This window comes from Dendrobates tinctorius, unplaced genomic scaffold, assembly GCF_039654945.1.
Source record: "Dendrobates tinctorius isolate UK_male_01 unplaced genomic scaffold, ASM3965494v1 ptg000073l, whole genome shotgun sequence".
In the NCBI taxonomy this organism is placed as follows: Eukaryota; Metazoa; Chordata; class Amphibia; order Anura; family Dendrobatidae; genus Dendrobates; species Dendrobates tinctorius.
Window position 1 is genome coordinate 34129738 of NW_027361741.1, and position 26565 is coordinate 34156302.

General features: G+C 45.8%; 1 protein-coding gene across 1 annotated transcript in view; it reads right to left on the reverse strand.

Moving 5' to 3' along the window:
* Positions 1–26565, reverse strand: part of GCN1 (GCN1 activator of EIF2AK4) — a 135103-nt gene that overhangs the window by 18814 nt on the left and 89724 nt on the right. Inside the window, exons 32-56 of the mRNA XM_073582731.1 lie at positions 25585–25750; positions 25166–25360; positions 24830–25076; positions 24627–24748; positions 24426–24540; positions 24069–24248; positions 23752–23972; positions 23470–23538; positions 23244–23382; positions 22575–22771; positions 22332–22474; positions 22124–22241; positions 21816–22031; positions 21570–21734; positions 21208–21369; positions 16090–16182; positions 15850–15993; positions 14741–15010; positions 14544–14657; positions 14226–14456; positions 7639–7832; positions 7363–7477; positions 1132–1228; positions 686–834; positions 448–555 (exon numbers count right to left, since the gene is read on the reverse strand). Coding sequence (XP_073438832.1) covers positions 448–555; positions 686–834; positions 1132–1228; positions 7363–7477; positions 7639–7832; positions 14226–14456; positions 14544–14657; positions 14741–15010; positions 15850–15993; positions 16090–16182; positions 21208–21369; positions 21570–21734; positions 21816–22031; positions 22124–22241; positions 22332–22474; positions 22575–22771; positions 23244–23382; positions 23470–23538; positions 23752–23972; positions 24069–24248; positions 24426–24540; positions 24627–24748; positions 24830–25076; positions 25166–25360; positions 25585–25750 — 3970 coding nt within the window. The remainder of the gene's footprint in view (positions 1–447; positions 556–685; positions 835–1131; positions 1229–7362; positions 7478–7638; positions 7833–14225; positions 14457–14543; positions 14658–14740; positions 15011–15849; positions 15994–16089; positions 16183–21207; positions 21370–21569; positions 21735–21815; positions 22032–22123; positions 22242–22331; positions 22475–22574; positions 22772–23243; positions 23383–23469; positions 23539–23751; positions 23973–24068; positions 24249–24425; positions 24541–24626; positions 24749–24829; positions 25077–25165; positions 25361–25584; positions 25751–26565) is intronic.

Consider the following 26565-nt stretch of genomic DNA (forward strand, 5'->3'; position numbering starts at 1 on the left):
GTCACCAGCCGCTATCTTCCCCAGCCTCCTCAGCAGAGGGAAAGCCAGCGCCGAGTGAGTCCTCTTAGCGGTAGCGGCAAAGCATGGCAGCAGACAGTAGGCCCCAGTAGGCCTCAGATCTCCAGCCATCTTCAAACGTCCGAGACTGCTGCAAATTTCCAAATTTTGTATCCCAAACTGATCTTTGAGCAAGACAAGGGTAGGTTCCCAGGTATTCGAGGTAGGATGGGTCGAAATCGTGATGATAATTATTAGATTTTGGCTGTTGTCTCAGGAGCTCTCTGAAAGCATGTCTCACCCGCTCTGAGGCCGAAGCCACGCCCCCTCCCAGATACTTTTTAATAAAAAATACAGATAAAATATCATATACAGAACAAAGACCTTGCACATTTTAAGAGATAAAAACATTTGGTGTGATACATTTGAACATTTTCTTTTCGAGCCTACCTTTACTAATAGGGTTACCAGTTTAGTTGGAAGGTTTCCATTTTCGGCATCAATGTAATGTTTTATAAGGTAACCAATTCCTCTGATTCCACTGACAGCAATAGGAATCTACAAAAAAACAAGAACCCACAAGCTTCACAACACCAAAAATGTGCTCAACTTCTTACATTATAAAATAAATTAATTAGATGCAAGTGCTTGTAGTTAAATTGCTTTCTAGAAGCCGTATTTTTCTTACCCTATCTGCTGTCGAATTGCTGTGCACCATAGACTCGACATTACTGCAGTACTTGGCTGTGCATAGTTTGCTTGCTGAAACATTTATGGCCACAGAAAGAGCCATGCTTCTCCCATGCCTAACCATCCAGTCAATTCCAGTAAAATCAGCTGTATAAAAAAAATGTATAAAAATTAAACAATTAGTTGTCTCAGAATAATCTACTTGAGTTTAGTGACATGCTCCTACTAACTGGTCTCCATATAGAAGCCGATATATTGAGGGTAGGAACTTCAAGACCTATGCCTCCTTTGTAAAAGAAATGGCTTTAGCAAGAAGCAATGTCAAATCTCACATTATTGTATGTGTATTATACCGGGGTTTACATTATACTGCCATGGCTCAAAATGTGACTATTATAACCGTGTAACCGTGTACATGAAAAATCGTTAGGTGGCTCTACAAACCTAGGAGATGCTGCTGCAAAACTACAGAAAGTTCATCTTCTGGAAGATAGGCACAAATTTCTCCAAGACAGCCGGCAGATGCCATGCGTGTAGCATCCTGGAAAAAGAAGAAAACGATGGGAAAATGTTGCATCCATCAAGCCACATAAGAGGGATTTTTGGTACTCATTGTAAAATCTTTCATAGAGCCTTCATTGGGGGACACAGGAAACTATGGGTGTATGCTGCTGTCGCTAGGAGGCTGACACTAGGCAAAAAAGGAAAATAGCTCCTCCTCAGCAGTATACACCCACAGACAGACACAAAGCCCTTCAGTTAGTGTTAAAGCAGTAGGAGAAGCAACCAAAACTCAACATATGTACCAACCCAACAACAAAGGCACATAGGCCCAAAGAGGTACAAACAGGGAGGGTGCTTTGTCCCCCAATGAAGGCTCCAAGAAAGATTTTACAGTGAGTACCAAAAATTCCTCTTTATCACTTCACTGTTGGACACAGGTAACCATGGGATGTCCCAAAGCAGTCCCAAGGGTGGGAACAGAAAGAATGCAAAGAAAAACTTCGGTCGGCCAGTGCATAACCGCCGCCTGCAGCACCTTCCTTTTCAAGATCTGCATCAGACTAGGCATGGGTATGAACCTTTAAATAAATAAATACAGACCAACAAAGGCAAAACAATGTAAGGGATGCCAATTCGACCAGCAGCCATATTAGGTCATACACATGCTCCCTATAAGACACTCCAGAGTATAATCTAACAACCAAAAGAATCACAAAAGAGTTTACAGTCCATAATTGTATAAAAATATATAAATTTATTGACCATATATTAAATACGTATCAATACACATATACAGACAAAGGATCAGATACTGATGGCTAAGGTCACTCATCAAAATTGTATAAAGTGCTAAAGTGCCAAGATTATATACATAATTATAGGGATAAAGTAATGGATACCATACCAGCGCAATCTCATTCACGTGCGCCCAAATATCAACCGGCATGTATCAAATAATTCACATAATATACGCATAGTGCTTACCCATAATAAGTACAAGCTGGACCAAAGCCCTCCACCACCAACGAGCGTTTCGCTGCTCTTTTTCAAGATGCGGTCAAATGCCAGTTGATATTTGGGCGCAAATAAGTGACCTTAGCCATCAGTATCTGATCCTTTGTCTGTATATGTGTATTGTTACTTATTTAATACATGTTCAATAAATTTATATATTTTTATACAATTATGGACTGTAAACTCCTTTGTGATTCTTTTGGTTGTTAGATTATGGATAGGAACCTTGTAAAACCCCGAAATGGTGTGCAAAGATGACCAGGTTGCAGCCTTACAAATCTGTAAAGCTGAGGCCCGCTGACGAAACGCCCAGGAAGCCCCCACCGCCCGAGTGGAGTGAGCTTCACCCCTGGAGAAGGCTGTTTGTCCTGAATGTGGTATGTCTCCAATATTGCCGAACGAATCCAACGGGTAATGGTAAACTCAGAGGCTGGGAGCCCCTTACGACGACCCTCAGAGACAACAAACAAGGCATCTGAGTGGCGAAAGGAAGCAGTCCTTGACAGGTAGACTCGGATAGCTCTGACCAAATCCAAATTTGTGGAGGGACTTTTCCAGGGGATGGAATTGAGAGGTACATATTGAAGGAAGGACAATGTCTTCACTAATGTGAAATGAAGAGACCACCTTAGGTAGGAAGGAAGGAATAGGTCTGAGAACTAACTTGTCCTGATGTAGAGTCGGGAGCGGAGAATGGCAGGATAATGCCGCTAGCTCAGATACTCTCCTGATGGATGTAATGGCAACTAAGAAGGCAACTTTCCAAGACAGGAGAAAACAGAATGTACTGAATGGGCTCAAAAGGAGCACGCTGGAGTGCACCAAGGACAAGGTTAAGATCCCATGGATCTATCGGGGAATGATAAGGAGGTGCCAGGTTGGCGACAACTTGAAGAAAAGTCTTTACCTGGGAACGAGACGCCAGATCTCGTTGGAAAAGGATTGCCAGAGCGGAAACTTGGCCCTTAAAAGTACAGAGTGATAGACAAGAGTCAAGACCCGCTTGTAGAAAACCAAGGATGGAAGGAAGAGAAAAGGACATAGGAACCAAATTGTTGTCCTCACACCACCGTAAGAAGGCCTTCCAGTATCTGTGGTAGATACACGAGGATGCTGGTTTTCTCACCCTAATCATGGTCTGAATGACATGATGGGAAAAACCGGCCTCCGTCAGGACTACGGCCTCAACGGCCATGCCATTAATCTCAGAGACTGAACTCTGGTGGAAAAGAGGACCTTGTGAAAGAAGATCCAGACGGACTGGAAGTCTCCAGGGAACATCCTTGAATATATTCACCAGCTCCGTGTACCAGGTACGTCTTGGCCAGTCTAGAGCCAACAGAATTACGGGAATCCTCACACAGAGGCAGAAGCATGGGTCGGTCCAGGGAGGCGGTTCTCTTGTCCCAGGCCGACAAGAGGCCCAGCTGAAGAGGATGGGTATGGAATTGGGCAAAAGGCACAGCTTCTTCCATGGCGCCAATCATCTTCCCCAGAACTCTCATGCAGGGGTAGAGGAGCTGGATGCTTTAAAGTGCAGTTCGTCTGGTAGAGGGAGAGAAACTTCTCCTTTGGAAAGAAAACGTGGGCTTGGGTCATGTCAAACCTCATGCCCAGAAACACTAGGTGCTGTGCTGGGGTCAGAGAAGATTTCTCCTTCTTGACTATCCAGCTGAGATGGAACAGAGTGTCCAGAGTGATCTTTAGACTTTGGTCACATTCTCAACGGGACGGCCTCTTGATCACAAGATCGTCCAAGTAAGGAATTATGAGAATCCCCTTGGAGTGAAGGATAACCATGACCGCTGCTATGATCTTTGTGAATACTCTGGGAGCAGAGGCCAAGCCGAATGGAAGGGCAGTGAACTGAGTGATCCTCCTGGATCGCAAACTGTAGGAATGTCTTATGCTGAACACAAGCAGGAATGTGAAGATAAGAATCCTGAATGTCTACAAAACAAATTGTCCCAGTTCCATGGAGGCGATTACCGAACGTAGGGACTCCTTCATGAAATGGCGAATCTGAACGTGAGAGTTCAATTGCTTGAGGTCCAAAATCAGACACAGCGAATAGTCTTTCTTCAGGAGTATGAAAAGAATGGAGCAGAACCCAGAAAACCTTCCGTTCCAGGGTACGGGTACGATTACTCCTGTGCATAGTAGGGAAGAGACGGCCTGAAGAACCCCTGGGGCCCGAGACGGATGTTTTGGTGGTTGAGACAGAAAGAAATGTCTTCCTGGGGGAGAAGAAAAGTCGATTTTGTAACCGGACGTGACTATCTCTCTGACCCATGCATGTCAACCACCGACAACCAGGCGCCCCCGGAAGAGAAAAAGCCAGCCTCCCACCCTGGAGAGATACCCGCCGAGGAAAACCTGTTGGCGCGGGACTCTGAAGAGTTGGAAGAGCGACCAATTGATCGTTGGTGTGAGAGGCTGGCTTGAAGGACGGCCTCTTCCTTTCCCTTTGGGCAGAAGTTCCTGAGGCAGAAAAGGGCCGAAATTGAAGCGACCTCCTCTTATTAAAAAGACGTTTAGGCCTGGACTGGGGGAAGCAAAGTGCTTTTCCTGCCGGTTTCTTCGGAAATTATTTGATCCAGTTTGGACCCGATAAGTCTAGAGCCTTGGCAGTCATGGCCAGTGAGGCACTTTTTTGACTGTGCATTCCACGCTTTCAACCAGAGAATGCGGGGAATAGCAACGATATTGCTGGTAGCCCTGGCAGAGCAACTGGCCGCTTCCAAAGAAGCGGTCAAATGATATTTGCCGGCATGGGCAATCTGGTCTGCCAACTCATCCAGAGGATCTGGCGCTAGGATGCCCTGGCGAAGCATTCTTGCCCAGGCAGACATGGACTTTGCCACCCATGTGGAGGCAAAAATGGGACAGAGAGGCGCCAGCTGCTTCAAAAGCTGTAGAATCCCTCAGGGATGCACCATCCGGCAGAGACAGGACTATCTTAGAAGACAGGTCAGAAACCGGCAGATCCACATTAGGGGATTCTACCCATCTACCAATGAGGTCTGGGCTATAGGAATAGACAATATCGAGCAGCTTCTTTCCTGGGAAGCGCTTGTCAGGGTGTTCCCAGTGTTTGGACATAATCGCTTCAAATTCCCTGTGATTAGGGAAATTTCGGGAAGAACATTTTACCCGTTTGAAGGAGATTGAGTTCTCCTGAGCAGGTGCCTCGTCCTCCTTTATGTTCAGAGTTTGGGTAATAGCCAGGATTATGCTATTGACTATATCCTGCATCTCTGAAGTCTGGTCCGTATCAGACTCGGACTGGGAATCCCCATCTGATCCAAAAGCCTCCGAGGAGGAGGGGGCATGGGGGGAGGAATGCATCCAGAAGGATGCAGAGGGACCCGAAGAACTGGAAGAGCCGTAATGAGCTTGCTTCCTATGCCTTGTGCCCAATTTATCCCTATGAAGGTCGCAGTCAGGAGCGCGCAAATCACCATGAGAGGCGTTCGGAGCACTGGTGGAATTGGACAAAAGTGGAAGTCATTCCAGTACCTGGACCAGCGACTGTGAAACTTTTGTCAGGTCGGAGATTGATTGTGACATGGCCACAGCCCACTACGGAGGGAGTGGAGTGCTCTCATCCCGGGTGTTAAGAGGGCTCCTGCGGGGCAGACTTGGTGGAGGAGCTGCAGGACAGGCAGAAAGAGGAGGACTGGCCTGAAGACCACTTTCTTTTAGAAAGGGCACAGATGTAGTGAATCACAGTGGGCTTAGATGGGCAAGAAAAAAACCTCTCTAGGGTTAAGCATAAGTTGAGCTTTGGGGATACTGCTATGGAGGAGCTAGACAAAAAAGCACAGAGCCTACATGATGCCGGTGACGACCTGCAGAAAGGACTGTGGAAGCTGTGTTCCCCTTTGTGCAGAGTGTCCGCAGGTCTGCAGAGAGCGCAGGATTGCAGCGTCTCCTTGGCTCGTCCCACAGCGCTGCAGTCTTCTGACCGGCAAAAGAGAAAGCAAGCGTTCTATTGGCTGACACACCAGGGTGGGAACAGCCAGAATGATCTGCCGGCCAATAAAAACAAAGGTCCCCCTCCGATTTGCTGACATGTCGGGGGGCATAGATAGCCAGGAAGGAGAAGCTCCGTGAAAGGAACGGAGAGAGCACACCGAAAAAACACGCGCTGTGTGGGGGAGTGGCCAGATTCAAAGACGACGAGGAAGAAGCCTCCTATTGGGACAAAAAGGGCGCGCTTTTTAAAAGCGCGACGGTGACCGGCTGCAGAAAGACAAGAATGGGTGCGTTCAGCAAGGGAGGGGGAGTGTTCGCAAATGCTGAGCCCGGCCATTGGAAAAAATAACCACGGCTGCAGGGTGATATAAATCACTAACTCTGTCCTGTCCCTGAAGGGACAGTGTAACCCCGGATGATGCCTGCTGTTGCAGAGGGGGAGGAGGAGCATATCTGTTGTGAGTCCTGGACCCTCTGCAGCGATGAGGATCACATCAGCAGCACTCGGGTGGGAGAGGGTCGCTGGAATCCTCCTTCCTGCACCATCTCCAGAAGGTGCAGAAGACTGTATCAACCCCTTACAAGAAGGGGGGAGGCCACCGCTGGTGACCGTCATCTTCCTCCGAACACTCTCCGAGGAGAGGGGTGGGGTGGGGAAAAGGCAAAGGACCAGCCACCTGGAATCACCCTGAAACACCCATAAAGGTGACAGGGAATTAGGTTCTGCCTGCTGGCCTGAGAGTGGGCGATGTGGGTGACACCACACTGCTCTCAGTCGCATAAGTGCGGGAAAGAAGGGAGAGAAATTACACCCTGTTACCCTCAGAAGAACCTAAACAACAAAGCGAAAAGGTTAATAAACACAAACAGGAAACCTGAAAAGGAAAATGTGGATCTGGTAGCAGATCCAGGTCCGCCTCCTACAGACACTAAGCTTAAACTGAAGAGCTTAGCGCCTGTAGGTGGGTGTATACTGTTAAGGAGGTGCTATTTTCCTTCTTTGCCTAGTGTCAGCCTCCTGGCGACAGCAGCACACACCCATGGTTATCTGTGTTCCCCACTGAAGCGATAAAGAAAGAACAATCATCAATATTATATATACATATATATACACACTGTATATATATATATATATATATATATATATATATATATATATATATATGTCTCTCTATCTACCTCATCATGTCCCAGCATCCCTATCAACATGGTCACATAATTTTTCCGTATTGCTGCATCCATCTTTCCTCCACCTCCTTGGATGATGAAACGTACAGCCTGAAGCATGGTTTCCCTGCAAACAATACAAATAAGTTAGGACATTTGAAAAACCTATTGAGGAGCGCCCCCCAACTCCCACCGGGCATTTTATGTATCTTACTATACAGATAGCAAGATCCAAATACGAAACCTAACATGCATCAGATGAACACCAGATATGAAATAATATATTACCTTACACCAGAGTCTTCACACAATCGAATGATATTCAGCAGCTCTGTGAACAGCGGATCCACCTTTGTATGGATAACTATGAGTTTGCCCAGGGCATCTGCAGCCTTGAGACGTACAGCGCGATTTGTATCTTGTAGAGCTTTAGTAAAAGTGGTTTGCAGTTGTGGCAAAAATGGTTTTAATGCAATGCCAACCTGGATTAAGAGAGGTGAATACATTATATATACATTACAACAAGCGTTAAAGGCAATCTGTCATGATGAAAATCTGATCTACATGAAAATGTAATATAGCAGGAGAAGCTGATCAGATTGATATTAATTTTTGCAAAATATCCAGAAAGCAGGAACAGCACACCGGTTTTTCAGGGTTAAACGAGAGCTATTTATTTTTCACTGCTTGAAAAAGGTTCGCCAATCGCCACTTGAACCGAAACATTGCACTTATGGCCTAAATAAACAGCTCTCATTTAACCCTGAAAAACCGGTGTGCTGTTCCTGCTTTCTGGATTTTTTTTGCATCATAAAGGTTTGGTACATGCCTTTGGGAGCTTTGCACCTGGACTCTCTTTTGTATTTTTGCGCTGCTCTATTTCTTGTCTTCAATATTTATTTTTGTAACTATAACATTTTATTCCCTGAAATCTTTGATACTTATATGCAGATGAGTCCAGTGAGCGGTCCTATTCTGTGATTAACAGTCTTCCCTATATGATTGTTAATGAAGCAATAGTTGTCAGCAAGTATGACGTCCTACTGCAGGGGTGGGGAACCTTTTTTCTGCTAGGGGCCATTTGCATATTTATACCATCCATGAGGGAACGTACCAATCGCACATTAACTCTGCCCACAAAATACACCCGGACGCTGGCACTGGTGTCAGGCGTATTGTTTCATTGCATGCGCCTCAGCGCTTGTGAAGGCTGCCCAGCACTGAGGGAGAGGACGCCGGGCCCTCGTACAGGCCGTCGCCAAGGGGAAACGCTGCTGCAGGAGCACTCCCAGCCCACCCTCCTTTCTGTGCTCCCTGCACTGACCCTGCATGGAGTGCTTCAGCTACTAGCTTCGCCAGGTTAGAAGGGGGGGGGGGCCTGTATAAAGGATGGTGCAGGCACCTTGACTCCATCTTTCCCTACGAGGGATGAAGAGAGGGACCGTCCACCTCCTTCCATCACCGCAGTCTTAGCATTGGTGATGCAGTGGGGGCTGTGCGGACTGTACCTATGCCTCTGTACAGCCTAGGGTTTCTATACCTTAGGGTGGTCAGGGCTGTGTCCGGCATCATGTCCCACGTCACAGGAGAGGATACGTGGAGGCAACACTTCATGTAATCGCCTGTTGTTGGTTTGGGGAGATCGTACCCTTTCAATAGGGTCCGTCTCCCGTCTCATCTTCATGGTAAAAAAAAAAAAAAAAAAAAAAAAAGAAAAATGTCTGGAAAAACCAGACATGCGTGCCTCCTAAGGACACTAAGCATGAACTGGTTCGCTTATAGCCAGTGTGATGGTGTATACTGCGGAAGAGGAGCTAACCATTTTTTGTGTTCACTTAGTGTCAAGCCTCCTGGTGGCAGTAGCATACACCCACAGTCCTGTGTCCCCCAATGAGGAGAAGGAGAAATACAGCTGCCGGCACAAGCACTGCGGTCCTGGAAATATGCCTAGGGCCAGATAAAATTCCATTGAGGGCCGTGAATGTCCCGCTCGCCTGACGTTCTCCACCCCTGGCCTACTGGGTGCTTATTCATGCAAACACCAAAAATTTAAATGAATAAAAATAGAACTACACTAACCGGTAGTTGGGTTTCTAAGACCGTCCACGACAGCACACAGGAGGTTGCCTCCCCATCCTAATTAGGAACAGGAAACAAGAGGTTAAATAGCGCTCCCCTTCCTCTAATCCCCAGTGTTTTCCAAGGACCACATAGAGTGAATGCTTGAAATATTATTTATTCATATAAGTCACATGAACAAAATTTGTTAGGGGGGGAAATTACCCATGCTGTTGTGGAGGGTCTTAGAAACCCAACTACCGGTAAGTGTAGTTCTATTTTCTCTAGTCCCCTCCACGACAGCACACAGGAGGTATACCAAAGAATAATGATTTAGGGAGGGACTACGGCTTGCAGGACTTTCCTGCCAAAGGCTAGATCTCGTACTGACATAAGATCTAATCTATAATGCCTAGTGAAGGTATGCACTGAAGACCAGGTTGCAGCCTTGCAGATCTGCTCAATGGATGCATTAGCTTTTTCTGCCCAGGAGACGGAGACAGCTCTAGTGGAGTGGGCTTTCAGGAATACCGGAGGAGGTAGATCCTGATTTTTATAAGCGTCCGTGATTGCTTTCTTGATCCAGTTAGCTAGGGAGCTTTTGGACGCTTTTTTACCTTTGTTCAGTCCGCCATACTGAACAAAAAGATTTTGATCTTTCCTCCAGAGTTTTGTCTCTTCCAAATAGTCCAGGACTGCTTGCCGGACTTCCAGAGAATGGAATCCCACTTCTCTCTCATCGTTCGGGTTATCGCACAAGAAGGGCAGTATTATTTCCTGGGACCTGTGGAAATCCGAAGACACTTTTGGCACAAAAGAAGGGTCTAGCCGGAAAATTATTCTATTGTCCAGAATTCTTAGATAGGGCTCTCTGATGGACAGAGCCTGAATTTCGCCCAATTTTCTTGCCGTTGTAAGGACTTCGAGTAGTGCTGTTTTCCAGGATAGTTTATCTATCTGGGTTTGGTCGATAGGTTCAAATGAAGGGTTCCTTAGACCCTTTAGTACTATATTCAGGTCCCATGCTGGGACCATACTGGATTTATTTGGACGGATTCTGGAAGCTGCTGACATAAATCTCTTGATCCATCGATGCTCTGCTAGGTTTTTGGTCGAAGTAAGAACTCAGGGCTGGTACTTGGACCCTCAAGGTACTTGGTTTTTAGACCCTTGGATAAGCCGTCTTGTAGGAAATCTAGGATCTTTGTTAAGTCTGGGTGGAAGGGATCTATGGGAGTGGATCCGTACCATGTTGAGAAAGTCTTCTATATTTTGGAATATATTGCGTTCATGATTGGTTTCCTACTTTTTTGTAAGGTGGATATCACCGCATCTGAGAGGCCTCTGGCTTTCAGGATTGTGGTTTCAGAAGCCAGGCTGCTAAGCTTAAGCTGTGGGGAGCCGGGTGAACGATGGGACCTTGATGTAGAAGGTCGCGGTCCAAAGGTAGGATCAGGGGACCCTCTGAGTTCATAAGTTTTAGGGCTCCGAACCAGCTACTTTTTGGCCAGAGAGGGCGTAAGCCAGTCCGAAGTTCCACGGGTGAGCAAAGGTGTCCACCCTTGAGTGATTCTCATTTGGACCTATGGAGAAGTAATGCTTTGTTTTGGCGTTCTCCCGGTTCGCAAATAGGTCTACCTCTGGGAGACCCCATTTTTTGGTTATGGTATGGAATACTCTTACATTGAGGCTCCATCCTCCTGGATCTAAGTCTGTCCTGCTTAGGAAGTCTGCCTCAATGTTGTCGGATCCTTTCAGGTGGAGAGCTGAAAGGGACTGGAGATGGCGTTCTGCCCAGCTGAATATCCGTGCTGAAACGTTTTGCAGACTTCTGTATTTTGTGCTGCCCTGATGACATAGATGGGCCACTGTGGTCATATTGTCGGAGTAAATCCGGACATGGGTTCCCTGGACTGATGTTTCTGATGCCTTTAGGGCTTCTTCTATCACTCTCAGTTCTCTGTAATTGGAAGATTGTTTTACTATGTCTTTGGGCCAGAGTCCCTGGAAGACTCCCTAAGGCGATATTGCTCCCCAACCGCACTTGCTGGCGTCTGTTGTGATTTAGGTCATGGGATATTGTATCCAGGGTGTCCCTTTTGCTAGGTTTCCCTGGTTGAGCCACCAGTTGAGAGACAGCCTTACGTGCTGGGGTAGGAAGATTCTCGTATTGAGGGTCACCGGGTCTTTGTTCCAGCGGGATAGGATATATCTCTGAAGTATCCTTGAGTGGGCCTGGGCCCAGAGGCCGCTTGGATGCAAGAAGTCATTGACCCTAATGTTGACATGGCAAACCTTATGGTCACTGTTTTCTGACTTTTTAGAGTCCAAACTTTTGATCTCACGCCCACCTGCTTGGTGGATGGAAGAAAGGATATTTGGTTCTGGGAATATAGGAGGATCCCTAGAAAGACCTTCCTGGTTGAGGGATTCACATATGATTTTTCCCAGTTAACTATACAGCCTAGGGATGCCAGGGTCTGCAGGACTGATTGCAATGTTGTTTTAGAGTGGTGTTGGAGGGAGCCATGACCAGGAGGTCGTCCAGACATATGTCTTTTCCTCTACCACTCCTGCCATTATTTTTGTAAATGTTCGGGGTGCCGAAGATATGCCGAAGGGCAGGACTCTGAACTGGAAGTGGTGCACTTCTTCGTCTAGAGTGACCGCAAACCTTAGATATTGCCAATGAGATGGATGGATGGGTACGTGGTAATTGGCCTCTTGGAGATCTATGGTGGCCATGGCAAAGTCTTCTCCGATCAATGGTATCGTGGTCTTTATCGATTCCATCTTGAAGCGTTGGTACCGGACATGTTGGTTCAGCTTCTTTAGGTTGATGATGACCCGGTATTTCCCACTTGGCTTTTTTTACTAAGAACAGCCGGGAGTAGTGGCCTTGACCCTGCTCCGATTCTGGAACTGGTGAGATCACCGCCGATGACAGCATCTTTTGGAGTTCTGTATGCAGAACTTTTTGAAGTCTTGCCGAAGGAAGATGTGTTACTTCCAGGTTTTGAGGAGGGCTGGAGGAGAATTCTATTTTTACTCCCCATCTGACCGAGTCCAGGATTCTTCGATCGGTGGTTATCTTCTGCTAACTCGGGAAGTAGTCTGCGATTCTGCCCCCTACCTACTTGGCATCATTTCTTATCTCTGTCTGAGCGGGAGTCATGAAAAATATTCCTGCCTCTTCCGCCTTTTGGTAGCTCCATCTCCCTGTTTTTCCTTTACCCCTGTATTGACGGGTTTGAGCTTGGGGTGGGTGAGAGGGCTTTTTCTTGTGTCGGCTCGGAAAGATTTTTCTTCTTGTCATCACCTTCTCTAATAGTTTGTCCAGTGCTGGACCAAGTACGTATTTGCCCGTTAATGGAATAGAGCATAATGTTGATTTTGATAGGATATCTCCACTCCACATTTTCATGTTATCATGGATAGGGAAAACCATTTTCTTCCTGGACTTCAGGCCGCCAAATAGATCATCCTGCACTGAGCGGGGTGGTCTATATTCTACTCCCATTGTGTTCCTGACTGCTGAGAGTAGTTCCTCCATATCGTCTGAGGAAAAGAACCATTTCTTATCATCCTCTGTCTGGGTTGGGGTTAATTCACCCTCTTCCCTCCTATCGGCTGAAACCGATGACTCGGGTTCGGAATCTGAGATGTCCTCGGGCATATTTCCTCTTCCTTGAGGTGGAGGGCCCCCCCTCGAATGACTGGGAGAAGGTAGCCAAGGAGGACAGGATTTCCTGTCGCATCATTCCTCTTACTTCCTGTATCAGGGATGGTTGTTCCTCCCGGATGATTTTTTCCGTGCACTGCAGGCACAAGGTCTTTTTATAATCGGAGTGGAGTTTTTTCCTACAGATGGCGCATTTGCGGCTTGTAGGTTTTTCTTGAGTTTTTGGTGTAGGATCCTTGTCTCCATGAAAGAGAGAAAAGGAGGGGGGCCCCCTAAGGATGGTTCCTAAACAAAAAGGTGTATACCCTTTTCCAAGTGTACTCAATGGGCCAGGGTTTGTACTGGACTGTGCAGAAGCAGCTTTGAGGGAAGACGTATCCATCATGCAGACGTTAGTCCTACCCTATGGAGTCTTCCATCAGGGTCCTTAAATAGGAACAGAGATCCAGCGTTTCCTTACCTCATCCAATCGGATGAGGTCGCTCCCCCTATTCTGGCGCCACCTGTTCTTTTTTTTTTTAAATTTCCCGCCAAGATGGTGGTGCGTTCCACTGTGGAACGCAAGGCAGAAGTGACGTCGCGCCTTCGGACCCGGCGGTGAATGTCACTTCCAGTGCATGCCGCTCAGTTAGAGACGAGCATGCGGCGCGCGGGGGGAGCGGATCCTGGGCTGGGGAGCTACGGGAGGCCCCCAGCCCGACTCACCATCCAGCATTGCCGGAGCGCCGTAGGATGGTGTGGGTCCCACCAGCGGCAGGAGCAGCGTCCGGGGAGGAAGGTCCGGTACGATTGACCCCGGCTGCCCGGCTCACAGGTAAGAAAACTCCGGGATCTCGCCGGCCCCATCCCCGGAGCACACAGAACCTCTTCATCCCTATTAGGGACAGGAAAACAATGGGGATTAGAGGAACGGAAGGGCTATTTAACCTCTTGTTTCCTGTCCCTAATTAGGATAGGGAGGCAAATTCCTGTGTGCTGTTGTGGAGGGGATTAGAGAAATACAAGTTATATAGAGAATCTTTTTCCATCCAATCAAAATATAATTTTGCTCAGCTTCTCCTTAAACCAGGATATCAACGGATTAGACCAAATGTATACTGTGGCAAGCGTGTAAATGTTAGAATGTCCTTCTTACCTTGGCCAGAAGAAGACTCAGTGTTTCCAAAAGAGCTACTTTCACACTCCAGTTAAACCGATCTCCCAGTATGCGGATTAAAGGCCCAGTGATGCCTATGACGGAAGGCTGTAAAGCTTGTGCAGATGTTAGTTTAATGACCAAGCCCAATGCCTTGGTGGCCTCTTCTTTCTGATCTGGGTTCCCAGTAAGAACACCTTCCCTCAGCACTGGTAAAATTGATGTGACTCCCTAAAAACATACAGAAATGATTAAGGCCATATTTCAAGACATCTTCGGTACAGGTAATTTATTACCGCCAGACTGTCATTCTTGTACCTTTTTTGGGATACAGAATCCAGGCACATTCTCTCCTTTGGCATCATTTCCCACCATGCGTATATCTCTATGAAGATCATCAATCAGAGACAGCTGGCTTCCAGCATCCAATTTCTACAGACAAGAGAAGGGATAGTAAGATTATGATTAAAAAGTCACTGCTCTAGCCCTGCATATAATGTGGCTTTTATACTCGCCTTAGTTATAGCATTTAGAGCGTCCCAGCTTTCATTCAGAACCACACTATTCGTGTCATTAAACAACCGTATAAGTCCAGAAATCAAGCTCCTGAGATGAGTCGAGTAGTCGGCTTTTGTTTTTGCACAGTAGATATGCAGAATAATAACTGCTGCTTGACGCATTCCAACATCAGAACTGCGAGTGGCTTCCAGTAAATCTTCAATAACAATCCTCTGACCAACATCATCTTCAACAGATAAGATAACGGCTTGACAGTTTGCCAGTTCCTATAACATGAACATAATACAATGATTGAAAGAGGAGATTCAAAATAATTACCAAATCAAGATGATATCTTGTTTGTAGAAGAAAATTGATTTTTTGGCCATTTTCCTAATCACATGGCCATTTTCACACTAAATATGTGATTATTCAGATTTCATATTAGTCTATGCCTGATGAAAAGACCTGAGTAGTCTCGAAAGCTTGCAATTTGTTACCATCTTTTCAGTTAGCCATTAAAAGGTATCAACCACTGAGGACTCTCAATTCTGAATATGTTTCATTTTCACACTAAGCGTTTTAAAGAGGATGTCTCATCATTTGTTTTTAGAAGTTCTCTCCTCCCCAGCTTCCTACTTGCCAGGGAGTAGTGGGCTTCTGACTGACAGTTCAGACTATCGTTGCACCCACTGGCCTTAACTGTGTGCCCTTCAATGCTGAAAAGGGTAGTAGATTGGCCTCTGCGGCATTGTCGGAGAACAGTGGAGCAATCTTCAGAGCAGCACTTACAAGCTCTTTCCAATAGAGCTTGTAAGTGCAGCCCCCCTCCTTGCCGAGGAAACCAGCCACCACTGGTAACCTAGGCAATGAGCAGCAAACAATATCATTAAAAATCCCACAGTATTTGAGAACACAGATATTTTTTAATATGAAGTCAATTTTATCCATTTAATAAAACAATAACCCCATAAATCTTTAAAAAAAAATCTATAAGTCAATACAGTGTTTTACACCATTATTGAAAGCACTCTACAAGTAATTCAGATCTTCATGTCATGGGGAAAAGCAAGCATGAGATGAATGTACAGTCAACAGCCACTTATAAACTAGCAAGACTACTGACCACTTGCTCATTCTCTGTTCCCAATTGTGCTTTTAGTGCTGACATGACAGCAGGAAGGATAACATTCAGATGCCTAGTCAAGGCATCACCCGCCACTGATGAAAGGAACGCCAACACACGAGTGTTCACTGGGGGACTCGTTAGCTATGAAAAGATAAAAAAAAATATAAATAATAAGTCATTGGAGCTAACAAAGTAACATAAGGCTGTTATCTGTAGCTTATTCCAAGTGCAACACACCTTAGGAACAAGGTATGGGAGTACAACACGACTCTTCACTGCCATGACCTGCTTGAGTCCGTCCAAAGCCGACTCTGACATTTCTTCATTATTCTAAATAGGAAAAAATGTAATGTTATGAAAATCCTAAAAATTATTTATATCACAGGATTTTCCTAAAGTACATGAAACTATAATATGATATATAATTTTGGATTGTTGTTTTTTTTTCTTTTGAATATCAGTAACTGGTTTGGACACAACTATTCATGCAGTGTTTTTCCTTGTCCTTATTGGATTGTGCACATTGTAGATTCCGACTGAAGGCAGCAAAACCACAGGGGTACACATATGAAAACAAAGAATAAAGAAACACGAGCAAAAACAGGATTTTTGGGTTGCTTACCGTAAAATCTGTTTCTCAGAGCCTTCATTGGGGGACACAGAGACCATGGGTGTATGCTGCTGCCACTAGGAGGCTGACACTATGCAAATAAAAAGTTAGCTCCTCCTCCGCAGTATACACCTCACCGACAGGAAGTAAGATATCCAGTTAGTGAGAAAGCATAGGAGAAACAACAGAATAGAGAACAAACAGACAACTCAACTGTAACCATAAGACACATAGCAAATAACAGGAGTTGTAAAACATGGGAGGGTGCTGTGTCCCCCAATGAAGGCTCGGAGAAACAGATTTTACGGTAAGCAACCCAAAAATCCTGTTTTCTCTATCGCTTCATTGGGGGACACAGAGACCATGGGACGTCCCAAAGCAGTCCCTGGGGAGGGAAATTAAACTTCCATCAGGCCAGCGGACTCACCACCGTTGCCTGCAGGATCCTTCTTCCTAGGCTGGCATCCGCCGAAGCGTAGGTGTGGACCCTGCAGAATTTCAAAAACGTGTGAACAGATGACCAGGTTGCAGCTTTGTAAAGCTGCAGAGCAGAAGCTGTGTGGTGCACCGCCTAGGAGGCACTCACTGCCCGGGTAGAGTGAGCTCTAATTCCAGGAGGGACCACTCGATGACCCGGTAGGCTTCCAGAATTGCTGATCTGATCCAGCGAGCAATAGTAGCCTTGAAGGCCAGCTGACCTTTCCGCGCATCATCTGGAATGACGAAGAGAGAGATTGCCTTCCGCAAGGAAGTCGTCCTAGAGAGGTAGAGTTTCATCGCCCTGACCAGGTCTAGCTTGTTCAAGGATGAGTTGGACCCGGACAAAAGGACGGGAGAACAATATCCTCATACAGGTGGAAAGTGGACACCACCTTAGGAAGGAAAGAGGGCGGAGGCCGCAGGACCACCTTAACCTGGTGGGGTACCAAGAAAGGGGAGCGACAAGAAAGGGCCGCCAATTACGACATGCGCCGGATGGAGGTGATGGCCATCAGGAAGGCTACTTTCCAGGAGAGAAGGGATAGGGAAACTTCCCTGAGAGGTGGGAAGGGTGGACCTTGCAGAACCTCGAGAACCAGATTAAGATCCCATGGATCCACAGGCGCGCGGTACGGAGGTGCCGCATGAGCCACCCCTGAAGAAAGGTCTTGACCTGCGGATGGGAGGCCAACGTATTCTGGAACAGAATGGAAAGCGCCGAGACTTGACCTTTTAAAGAGCTGAGGGCAAGGCCCGCATCAAGGCCTGTCTGGAGGAACGCCAGGACAGAAGGGAATGAAAAAGGACATGGGCGGAATGTTATTGGCCTCGCAAAAAGTGAAATAGGCCTTCCACGTACGATAATACATTTTGGAAGACGAAGGCTTTCTAGCCCGGATCATGGTGTGAATAACCCGATCCGAAAAACCTGACCCGTTTCAGAACCGCGGTCTCAACAGCCACACCGTTAAATAGAGCGGCTGAGAATTACGGTGGCAAATCGGACCCTGAAACAGCAGATCTGCTCTGTCTGGAAGCTTCCAGGGGGCGTCCGTGAGCAGGTTGACGACGTCCGCGAACCAAGATCTTCTGGGCCAACCCGGAGCGATGATGACTGGAACCCCTACCTCCTTGATTTTCTTCAACAACTTGGGAAGAAGAGGAAGGGGCGGGAAAAGGTAGGGGAGCTTGAACTGAGACCAGGGAATGGTCAGAGCATCGGCGCCCACTTCAAGAGCATCTCGGGCCCTGGATACGAACTGTGGGACTTTGCTGTTTAGGCAAGATGCCAGCAGATCTACGTCGGCGGCCGCAGGGCTACCGCAGCCCCGCTCCAAAGAAAATGCTGAAGCTGCGGCCGTGCCGTCTGAGGCGAATGGGGCCCAATACTTAGCCCTGTCCCGGACCCAAATGTAACCTGCTGAATAAAGGCTTGTCCTGGATTGAAGTATGTCCGCGCCTCATCCAACCGACAGGCTCTGGTAGGCGAGTGGGTGGGAGAGGGACGACAAGGACCATCTGAATCGCTGACACGTATCGAGCTGTGAGGATACGGGGTGGCATTACACTCCGTACTCACAGTCTCTTTGTGGGACTACAGATGTGACTGTTCACTCTGTATCCCTCCGGAAAACCTGAAAAGAAACGACGCACTTCGAGGTAGATATTGGTCTAATGAAAGACCCGTGTCCACCTCCTACTGACACTAAGCTAAACTGGATATCTTACTTCCTGTTGGTGAGGGGTATACTGTGGAGGAGCTAACTTTCTTATTTGCATAGTGTCAGTCTCCTAGTGGCAGCAGCATACACCCATGATCTCTGTGTCCCCCAATGAAGCGATAGAGAAACAAACAAGAATATGTGTTAAACCTTAGATTCTTCAAAGTACTCCTCTTTTATTTTGATGACAGCATTACACATCCATGGCATTTTCTCAAGCAGCTTCATGAAGCTGACACTTGAAATTGTTTTCCAAAATTTCCCTGATGTGCCGAGCATTTGTTGACAGCTTTGCCTTCACTCTGTGGTCCCATTCATACAATTCATTCATACATTATTATTATACATTTATATAGCGCCATTTATTCCATGGTGCTTTACATGTGAAAAGGGAAATATAGACAAGTACAATAAACATGTGTAAGACAAGGGACACACAAGTACAGAAGGAGAGAGGACCCTGCCCGCGAGGGCTCACAGTCTACAGGGTTACTTGCCACAAGCATTTTGTCTGGCTCATTTTGTTTTTATTTGTGTGAAGTTATGCCCAATCTGGCTTTCCTCTTTCTTTTTTTGTGTTATTCCAATACACACAAATGAAAAACATGTGTATAACAAAACACTTATAATTGCAATAATTTTCTGGGAGAAATACATTTTCTGGAACAATTTCAATGGTGCCAACATACATAAATATATATTCATACATATATACAAACACCCACAGGTTGTGTCACGTTCGCAAGTGGCGCACGTGGTTTGTGGACCCACTGTGCCACAGGGTCGGGCCTGCCTAGGAAGGGGAGTAGCTAAGCAGCTACCAGGTGTTCGCTGGAGTTCCCGATAGTGGAGACAAGACTAGGCTGCAGGTAGTCGCCAGGTACCACTCCTAGGCAGTCTCCGGTACTGCAGCTGCCTATCCCAGGGGTTGGGTTCGCTGACACGGGAAGATGTGGCCGGATTCACTGACTTCCAGGATACGGAGATAGACGGACTGTATAGACAACTTAAACCTTGAATATAGGTACGTGTTCTCACACGCAAATATCAGGAACCGGTACTGGAGCTGCCTGCACTAGGGACCAGGGACTACAGACACAGGACTGGACGCCAAGGGACCAAGTATTCAGGAATAGGTATCGCCAACGCGGGTTCAGAATTAGGATACCGCTGAAGCGGTCACAGGTACGTGGACAAATTATACTAGACTGATGGGAATACAAGATACAGGAATAACTAAGACTAAGGGCAGGGGACCTGGCAACATAGAGCTGCACACAACCACCACTAAGACTAAACTATAGGGGTTGCCCAGGCACCTACCTACTAGAGAGGGTGCCTTTTATACAAGATGCCTCCAAGCTATTGGCTGTGAGACATCTTGCATGTGTTAATTTTAACTAAATGCCTCTCAGTAGTTAGCTGGGGGCATTTTATCACGTGTGCGCTGCCCCTTTAAATGCAGGGGTGCATGCACTAGTAGTGCCCCTGGTTCACAGTGCGGCATGCACAGGAAGGAGGATCACAAGGAAGCTGCTGCGGCCCAGCGGCGAGTATGTCGGCGTCCCCGCATGGAGGGAGGAGGGGAATCATGTGGGGGCGCTGGGCACAAATGTTGCAGCTTGAGTGCATTATCTATTGTTTTCTTTGAATAAATTGTAACTGCTGATTCTAGGTCTTTCTGTAGCTCTCCACTAGTGGTCCTTGGCTCTTGGACCATTCTTCTGATAGTTCTTTTTACTTTGCTGTCTAAATCTTACTGGGAGCACCAGGTCATGGCTGGCTTATGATGAAATGACGTTCTTTCCACTTCTAGATTAAGGCCCCAACAGTGCTCATTAGGATGTTCAGTACTTTAGAATTTTTTCTTTAATGCCATTAGTATGTTTTTACATACCGCATACAAGACTTCTCCCGCGCTTCCCCCATACTCGAACTCTCTACCCCAACACATCAGACTCACTAACAACGGAAGCCTTCAAGAAGAACTTGAAGACCCACCTGTTCCGACAAGTCTACAGCCTGCAATGATCCTGTCTACTGAACCACCGCACAACCAGCTCTACCCTCTAGTGTATCCTCACCCATCCCTGTAGACTGTGAGCCCTTGCGGGCAGGGTCCTCTCTCCTTCTGTACTTGTGTGTCCCTTGTTTTACACATGTTTATTGTACCTGTCTATATTTCCCCTTTTTACATTTAAAGCGCCATGGAATAAATGGCGCTATATAAATGTATTATAATAATAATAGCTTTGGATTTTAAAAAGCTGGACTGCTTGTAAAGGGGTTGTTCAGTCTAAAACTAAAAGTCTGCAGCCACTCTGTGTGGAGCGAGGCTGCGTCCACTAGATGGCTTCTGCCCGGGAGCATGCATAGCAAACACATCACCGACATTCCAGGCTCAGAAACCGGCGAATCCTCGCGGTGAACTGTGCATGCGCTGAAGAGATTCAAAAGTCTGCAATCACTGAGAGTGACTGCAGACTTGTCCGTTTAGGCTGGACGACCCCTTTAAGGTCAGTAACTCATTTGAATTTTGCTTACCAACTGGTCTAGTAAATATGGCAATATGTCCTCCAGGGCTTGGTGACCAACAGTAGAGTGCAACTGCTCAAAGGTCTTGGCTGCAGCCTCTCGAACTTCTTCAAGGGGATCGCATAATGCTTTTCTCACAGTCGGAACAAGGGACTCAGAGAAAAAGAGAACCTGTAAGTAGTAAAAGAATAAATAGTAACTGGACAGAAACTTCAAGTTTACTGCTGATAGCCAAGTGTGTCCATGCAAATAAAAAAAAAATGGACAGATGCTGGTAACTTTTTTTTTTTTCTCTTTACTGTGCCCATTATTGCCATCCCAGAGGAAATTTGAAATATTAATAGTAAAGAAGGTACAGAAGATAAACTTACGGCATCTCTGCTCGTTGATTTCATAATCTCACTCAAGCCTATACACACACCCTGCCTTTCGTCACTCTTATCAGACCGAAGACCATCTTCCAAAATTGGAATGATCTCTGGAAGTATTTTTTCCCCAAGTTTTCGGACAAGGTCTCCAAGCGTTCTTGCAGCAATCTAAGGCAACAAAAGCTTTATTCAGCACATCATACATTATATATTTTATCATTAAGGACACAGACTTTCAAAGGCGCTCACCGTTCTCTTGTCTGCACAAGTACTGGCTAGGAATCCCAGCAGTAATGCAAAGAGAGTAGGCAGGATTTCTCTAAGGGTGCGTGGTGTGTTTGAAACCACTATCTTCCAAACGTGAAGAGAAGCCTGCCGAACTACTAGCTGGGTGTCTGAGCGTCCCATGTACAATCCAGCAAGAACACGGTTTCTTCTTTCAGCTCCAAGGGCAGAAATGATGGCCTAAAAAAATGGTAGTAAGTAAAAATGTTACATTGAACATCTTTTAGGAAACACGTGTGGAAATCAGACGTGTCAAGGCAACTGTACTTTACCCTTGTGGACTGAGCCGTCCCAAAGTTGTCATCTTCGGAAGCCGTTTCTGTTGTCATTTTACCAGTCACTCCAGATATATGAAATAGAAGGTCACCAAGAAGCTGGACAGAGCTGAATCTGATAGTGAAAAGAACATACGGGATGGTTTATGTGACAACATATTATACATGCCACTTGTGGTCAGTTAGGAATTCACACTAAATTTACCGAATTCTCCATAGGTCATCAAACAGGCCCTGCTCCAACTGTGGCAGGAGAAGAGCAATAGCTGTCTCGGCGTACATGGTGATTATTCTTTGACCAGCACGCAAGGCTGTGTCACGCACAAACTCATTTTCATCAGCCAGAGCCTGCAATGAGAATTTTTAACTTAGAAAAAGTAAACAGTCACCCCCCCCCTCAAAAAAAAAAAAAAGCCCCATCTCATTTACGACATAGAAGGGACCCTACCTTTAGAATACAGGGTATGATTGGCCCAACGTAAGGTGTGAATTTGTCTCCAAAAGTAATTGGCAGGTAAATGAACATCATTATATAACCATCACGGACGTTGGGAGCAATATCTACTTTGCTGGCTGTTGATACTATTTCTGGCATCAGTTTTTCAAGCTTCTCAACACCTAATCCCGCCATCACTTCAGAGAGACCTGAAAGACATGACAAGCATAAATTGATGTTATTTTCTTACATCAAATTAAGTCATAGAATCACATAATTATCACATCCTATATAATCTAATACCTTATTCACTAAAACTGTAAACGCCACTAGCATTCCAGTAATTTCAATGTTTTACTAACATAAAATTTATTTTACAACATTCTATACATGGCGTACATCATGATATGCTACAATCAGTGATTAGTACAAGTATTTGTTACTCGAGCTTGCCGAGGGTGCTCAGGTATGCACCGAATATCGAGCAACATGTTCGCATCCCAGCGCCCACGTTTTGCGGCCGTTAGACAGCCACAAAACATGCAGGATTGCCTGCAAAACATGAAGGTGCAGGGACACGAACATGTCACTCAAGCACCCGCGATATTCAGTGCATACCCGAGCACCCTTGGCAAACTCGAGTAACGAGCACTTGCGCTCATCACTAGCTACAATGCTTACCTTGAGCTGCACCCGAACGATCCACTGAACTGTAGTCGGACGCTAAGGTGTCCATCAGCCAAGGCAGCAAATCCTGGAAGCACGACTCCCCTGTTCCCTTCACCATTGCACCCAATGCCTTAGCAGCCACAGTGCGAACCTGACCAGTGATAACACAGTATCAGTATAGTGTTTAGATCAGATTATTATATAAGGGTATCAATACCAAATATCCCAGAAAACTTACTTCAGGAACAGGGTCTATCAAAGATGCCTTAAGTCCAGGTATGACACTTGGGAGGTATGGCGCCAGATCCTGAACACAAAAAATGACATCAGTCGTGTATGCAAATGTATATAAACTCATTTCAGTTCATACACACAGTCATCTTCAGCGCTTGGTAAAACAGTGAAAAATTTACAACTCATGTCACAATATAAAAGGACACACAAAAAGTATAACACTTTCTGATACATTGCACTATTTCTGCCCACCATTGTTTAGAATAACCTGAAATAAAGCGACTACCTTCTGGTCAGTAAGAGAGTACATGTTTCCGATAATCTGGGCCGCCATTTTCCTAGTATCTGTGGAGCGATCCTGGAATGCCCGCTGTACTATGGGCATAATCAAGGCTAAAGAGGGTGCATCAATGAAATGTACAAACTTTGTATCGAGCAAGGTTTGTAGGCACTTCTGTGTCATCCTTGAGGGATCTGTAAGAGCATCCAGCAATACCGGACAGATCGCTTAAAAAAAGAAAAAAAAAAAAAATATGACTGGTTGAAAAAAACGGACAAGCTTACTTTGAATGAATAAAATTTGCATAATAACACTCCACTCACCAAGAATTTCTGGATTTCGAATTACTGAGCCGATCTGGCGCAAGGCTTGCTGACCGGCTTTCTGCACCTTAACGTGAGAGTCGGTAAGCACTTCAGTGAGTTTGGGCACGATGTTTGGCAGACAAGATGACAGCTGCTTTGGAGCACAGTACGCCATGGCGCCTAATAACTCCACAGATCCTTAAAGCAAGCAACCGAAACAGAAAAATCACCATCAGGACTGAACTAGTCAGCTCTCAATGATTCACACACCCGACATAGAAAAATAACACAGCAAATAGAGTGGCAGATGGCTGTGGAAATCCCACAGATCTTGGCTCCGTCATAACTAGCTAAAAATGACATGTAGAAAATTACCAGCTTTGGTTCTCCAGGATTCTTCTTCTAGCGCCACCAAAAGTGACGGCAATACAAGCTTCACACCGTGGGCACTCAGATTACTCATTACTGCCTTAGCACATTCGTCTGCAGCCTAAAACAAGAACAAATATAATATATTTATTTAACAAGTAATAGAATTAACAATATTTTACACATTCCTGTCTGGTCACCAGCTACCTCTCGCACATATTGGTTTCCATCACCAAAGCACAGGAGGAGATGGGGTAACACATGAACCACATATGGCTCAAATAACTTCCCAAGCATATTGCAGAGCATCTCAAAGGCAAACAAAGCCCCTGGGAAAGGAGAAAAACAACAGTATTAAAAACCTTGATACATTGAGTCTTGGAAAAAATTTAAAGAAAAATCCTTCTTACCCTCCCGGCGCCGGAAATTCTTTTTATCTTGAATAGCCTCTGTTAAGGTGGTCATCATTTCTTGCTGCTTCAGGGAAAGAATTCCCAATCCCTTTACTAGCCCTGCAAGTCCATAAGCTGCACCTTTACGTTCGGCATATTTATCAGACTCTAGAAGAAGGGTCATAAGCTTCTGGATCATACTACCAGCATCCTCCTTGATAGCTGGCACTAAGGGTGGCAGACAGCTGGCTACAGATTCCTGAACCTGCGCAGGAATACGACCAAGTCGAGATATCAATGAAGACTGTACAGACAGAAAAGTGCACAATACAAAGACTGGTAAGAAAAGAAGACCTGCTGTGATGGAGTAGAGAGCGCAGCAATGAGTTTGGCCACAATTGGTTTAACTTTAGGATCACTTTTGTCCAAGTGCTTTGCCAGGGACCCCATAAGAATGACAACGCTTTGTCGAACCGCATCATAGCTGGCATCATTTGGAGCATTTTTCAAAAATTCTTCAAACACTGGCAATAAAGAGCCAACACTATCCTGAAAAAAATGGCATATTTTACCACAAATTTAATGAATGGGATTACGTTTAACTTGTTTTTGCTAATCAATTTTGAAAATACAAAAAAAACCCATAACATACAACCAAATATGTCACGCAGGACTTAACAAAATGAAAGGGATTATTAACACAGTCTGCTAAATACACACCCAAATACTACCAGCAACAGTACAAAATCCAGACATTTAGTCCACAACCTCACCTTTCCATGTGTGTTTAGTGCAGACATGGCAGCATCCAGCATGCATTTTCTTACATCAGGGTGACGATCATTAAGTGCATCAGGGACAAAGAACTGGAAAAGAGGCTTAACTTCGGAACTGTCTAAATACTGAGCAAGCTGGTTCAATGCCAGAGCTACTCCACACCTAACATGGGGAAAGAAAGCATTGGAACAAAATAAAAACATATATAAATATAAAGACAGACATATATTGTGCATTCTTTTGTGTGTACATAAATATATATATATATATATATTTATTTATTATATACACACACACATAACAGGATTTTTGGGTTGCTTACCGTAAAATCTGTTTCTCGGAGCCTTCATTGGGGGACACAGAGACCATGGGTGTACGCTGCTGCCACTAGGAGGCTGACACTATGCACAAAAAAGGTTAGCTCCTCCGCAGTGTACACCCCACCGACCGGCAGGGAATTCCTCAGTTAGTGAGAAAGCAGTAGGAGAAGTAACAGAATAAATTGAAAAACAGAACAGACAACTCAACTGTAACTAACAAACAACATAAGAACAGGAGTTGTAGAAAATGGGAGGGTGCTGTGTCCCCCAATGAAGGCTCCGAGAAACAGATTTTACGGTAAGCAACCCAAAAATCCTGTTTTCTCTATCGCTTCATTGGGGGACACAGAGACCATGGGACGTCCCAAAGCAGTCCCTGGGGCGGGAAAACAAACTTCCATCAGGCCTGCGGACTCACCACCGCTGCCTGCAGGATCCTTCTACCTTGGCTGGCATCCGCCGAAGCGTAGGTGTGGACCTTGTAGAATTTCACAAATGTGTGAACCGATGACCAGGTTGCAGCTTTGCAAAGCTGCAGCGCGGAGGCTCTGTGGCGCACCGCCCAGGAGGCACTCACTGCCCGGGTAGAGTGAGCTCCAATTCCCGGAGGGGCCAATCGATGTTTGACCCGGTAGGCCTCCAAAATTGCCCATGTGA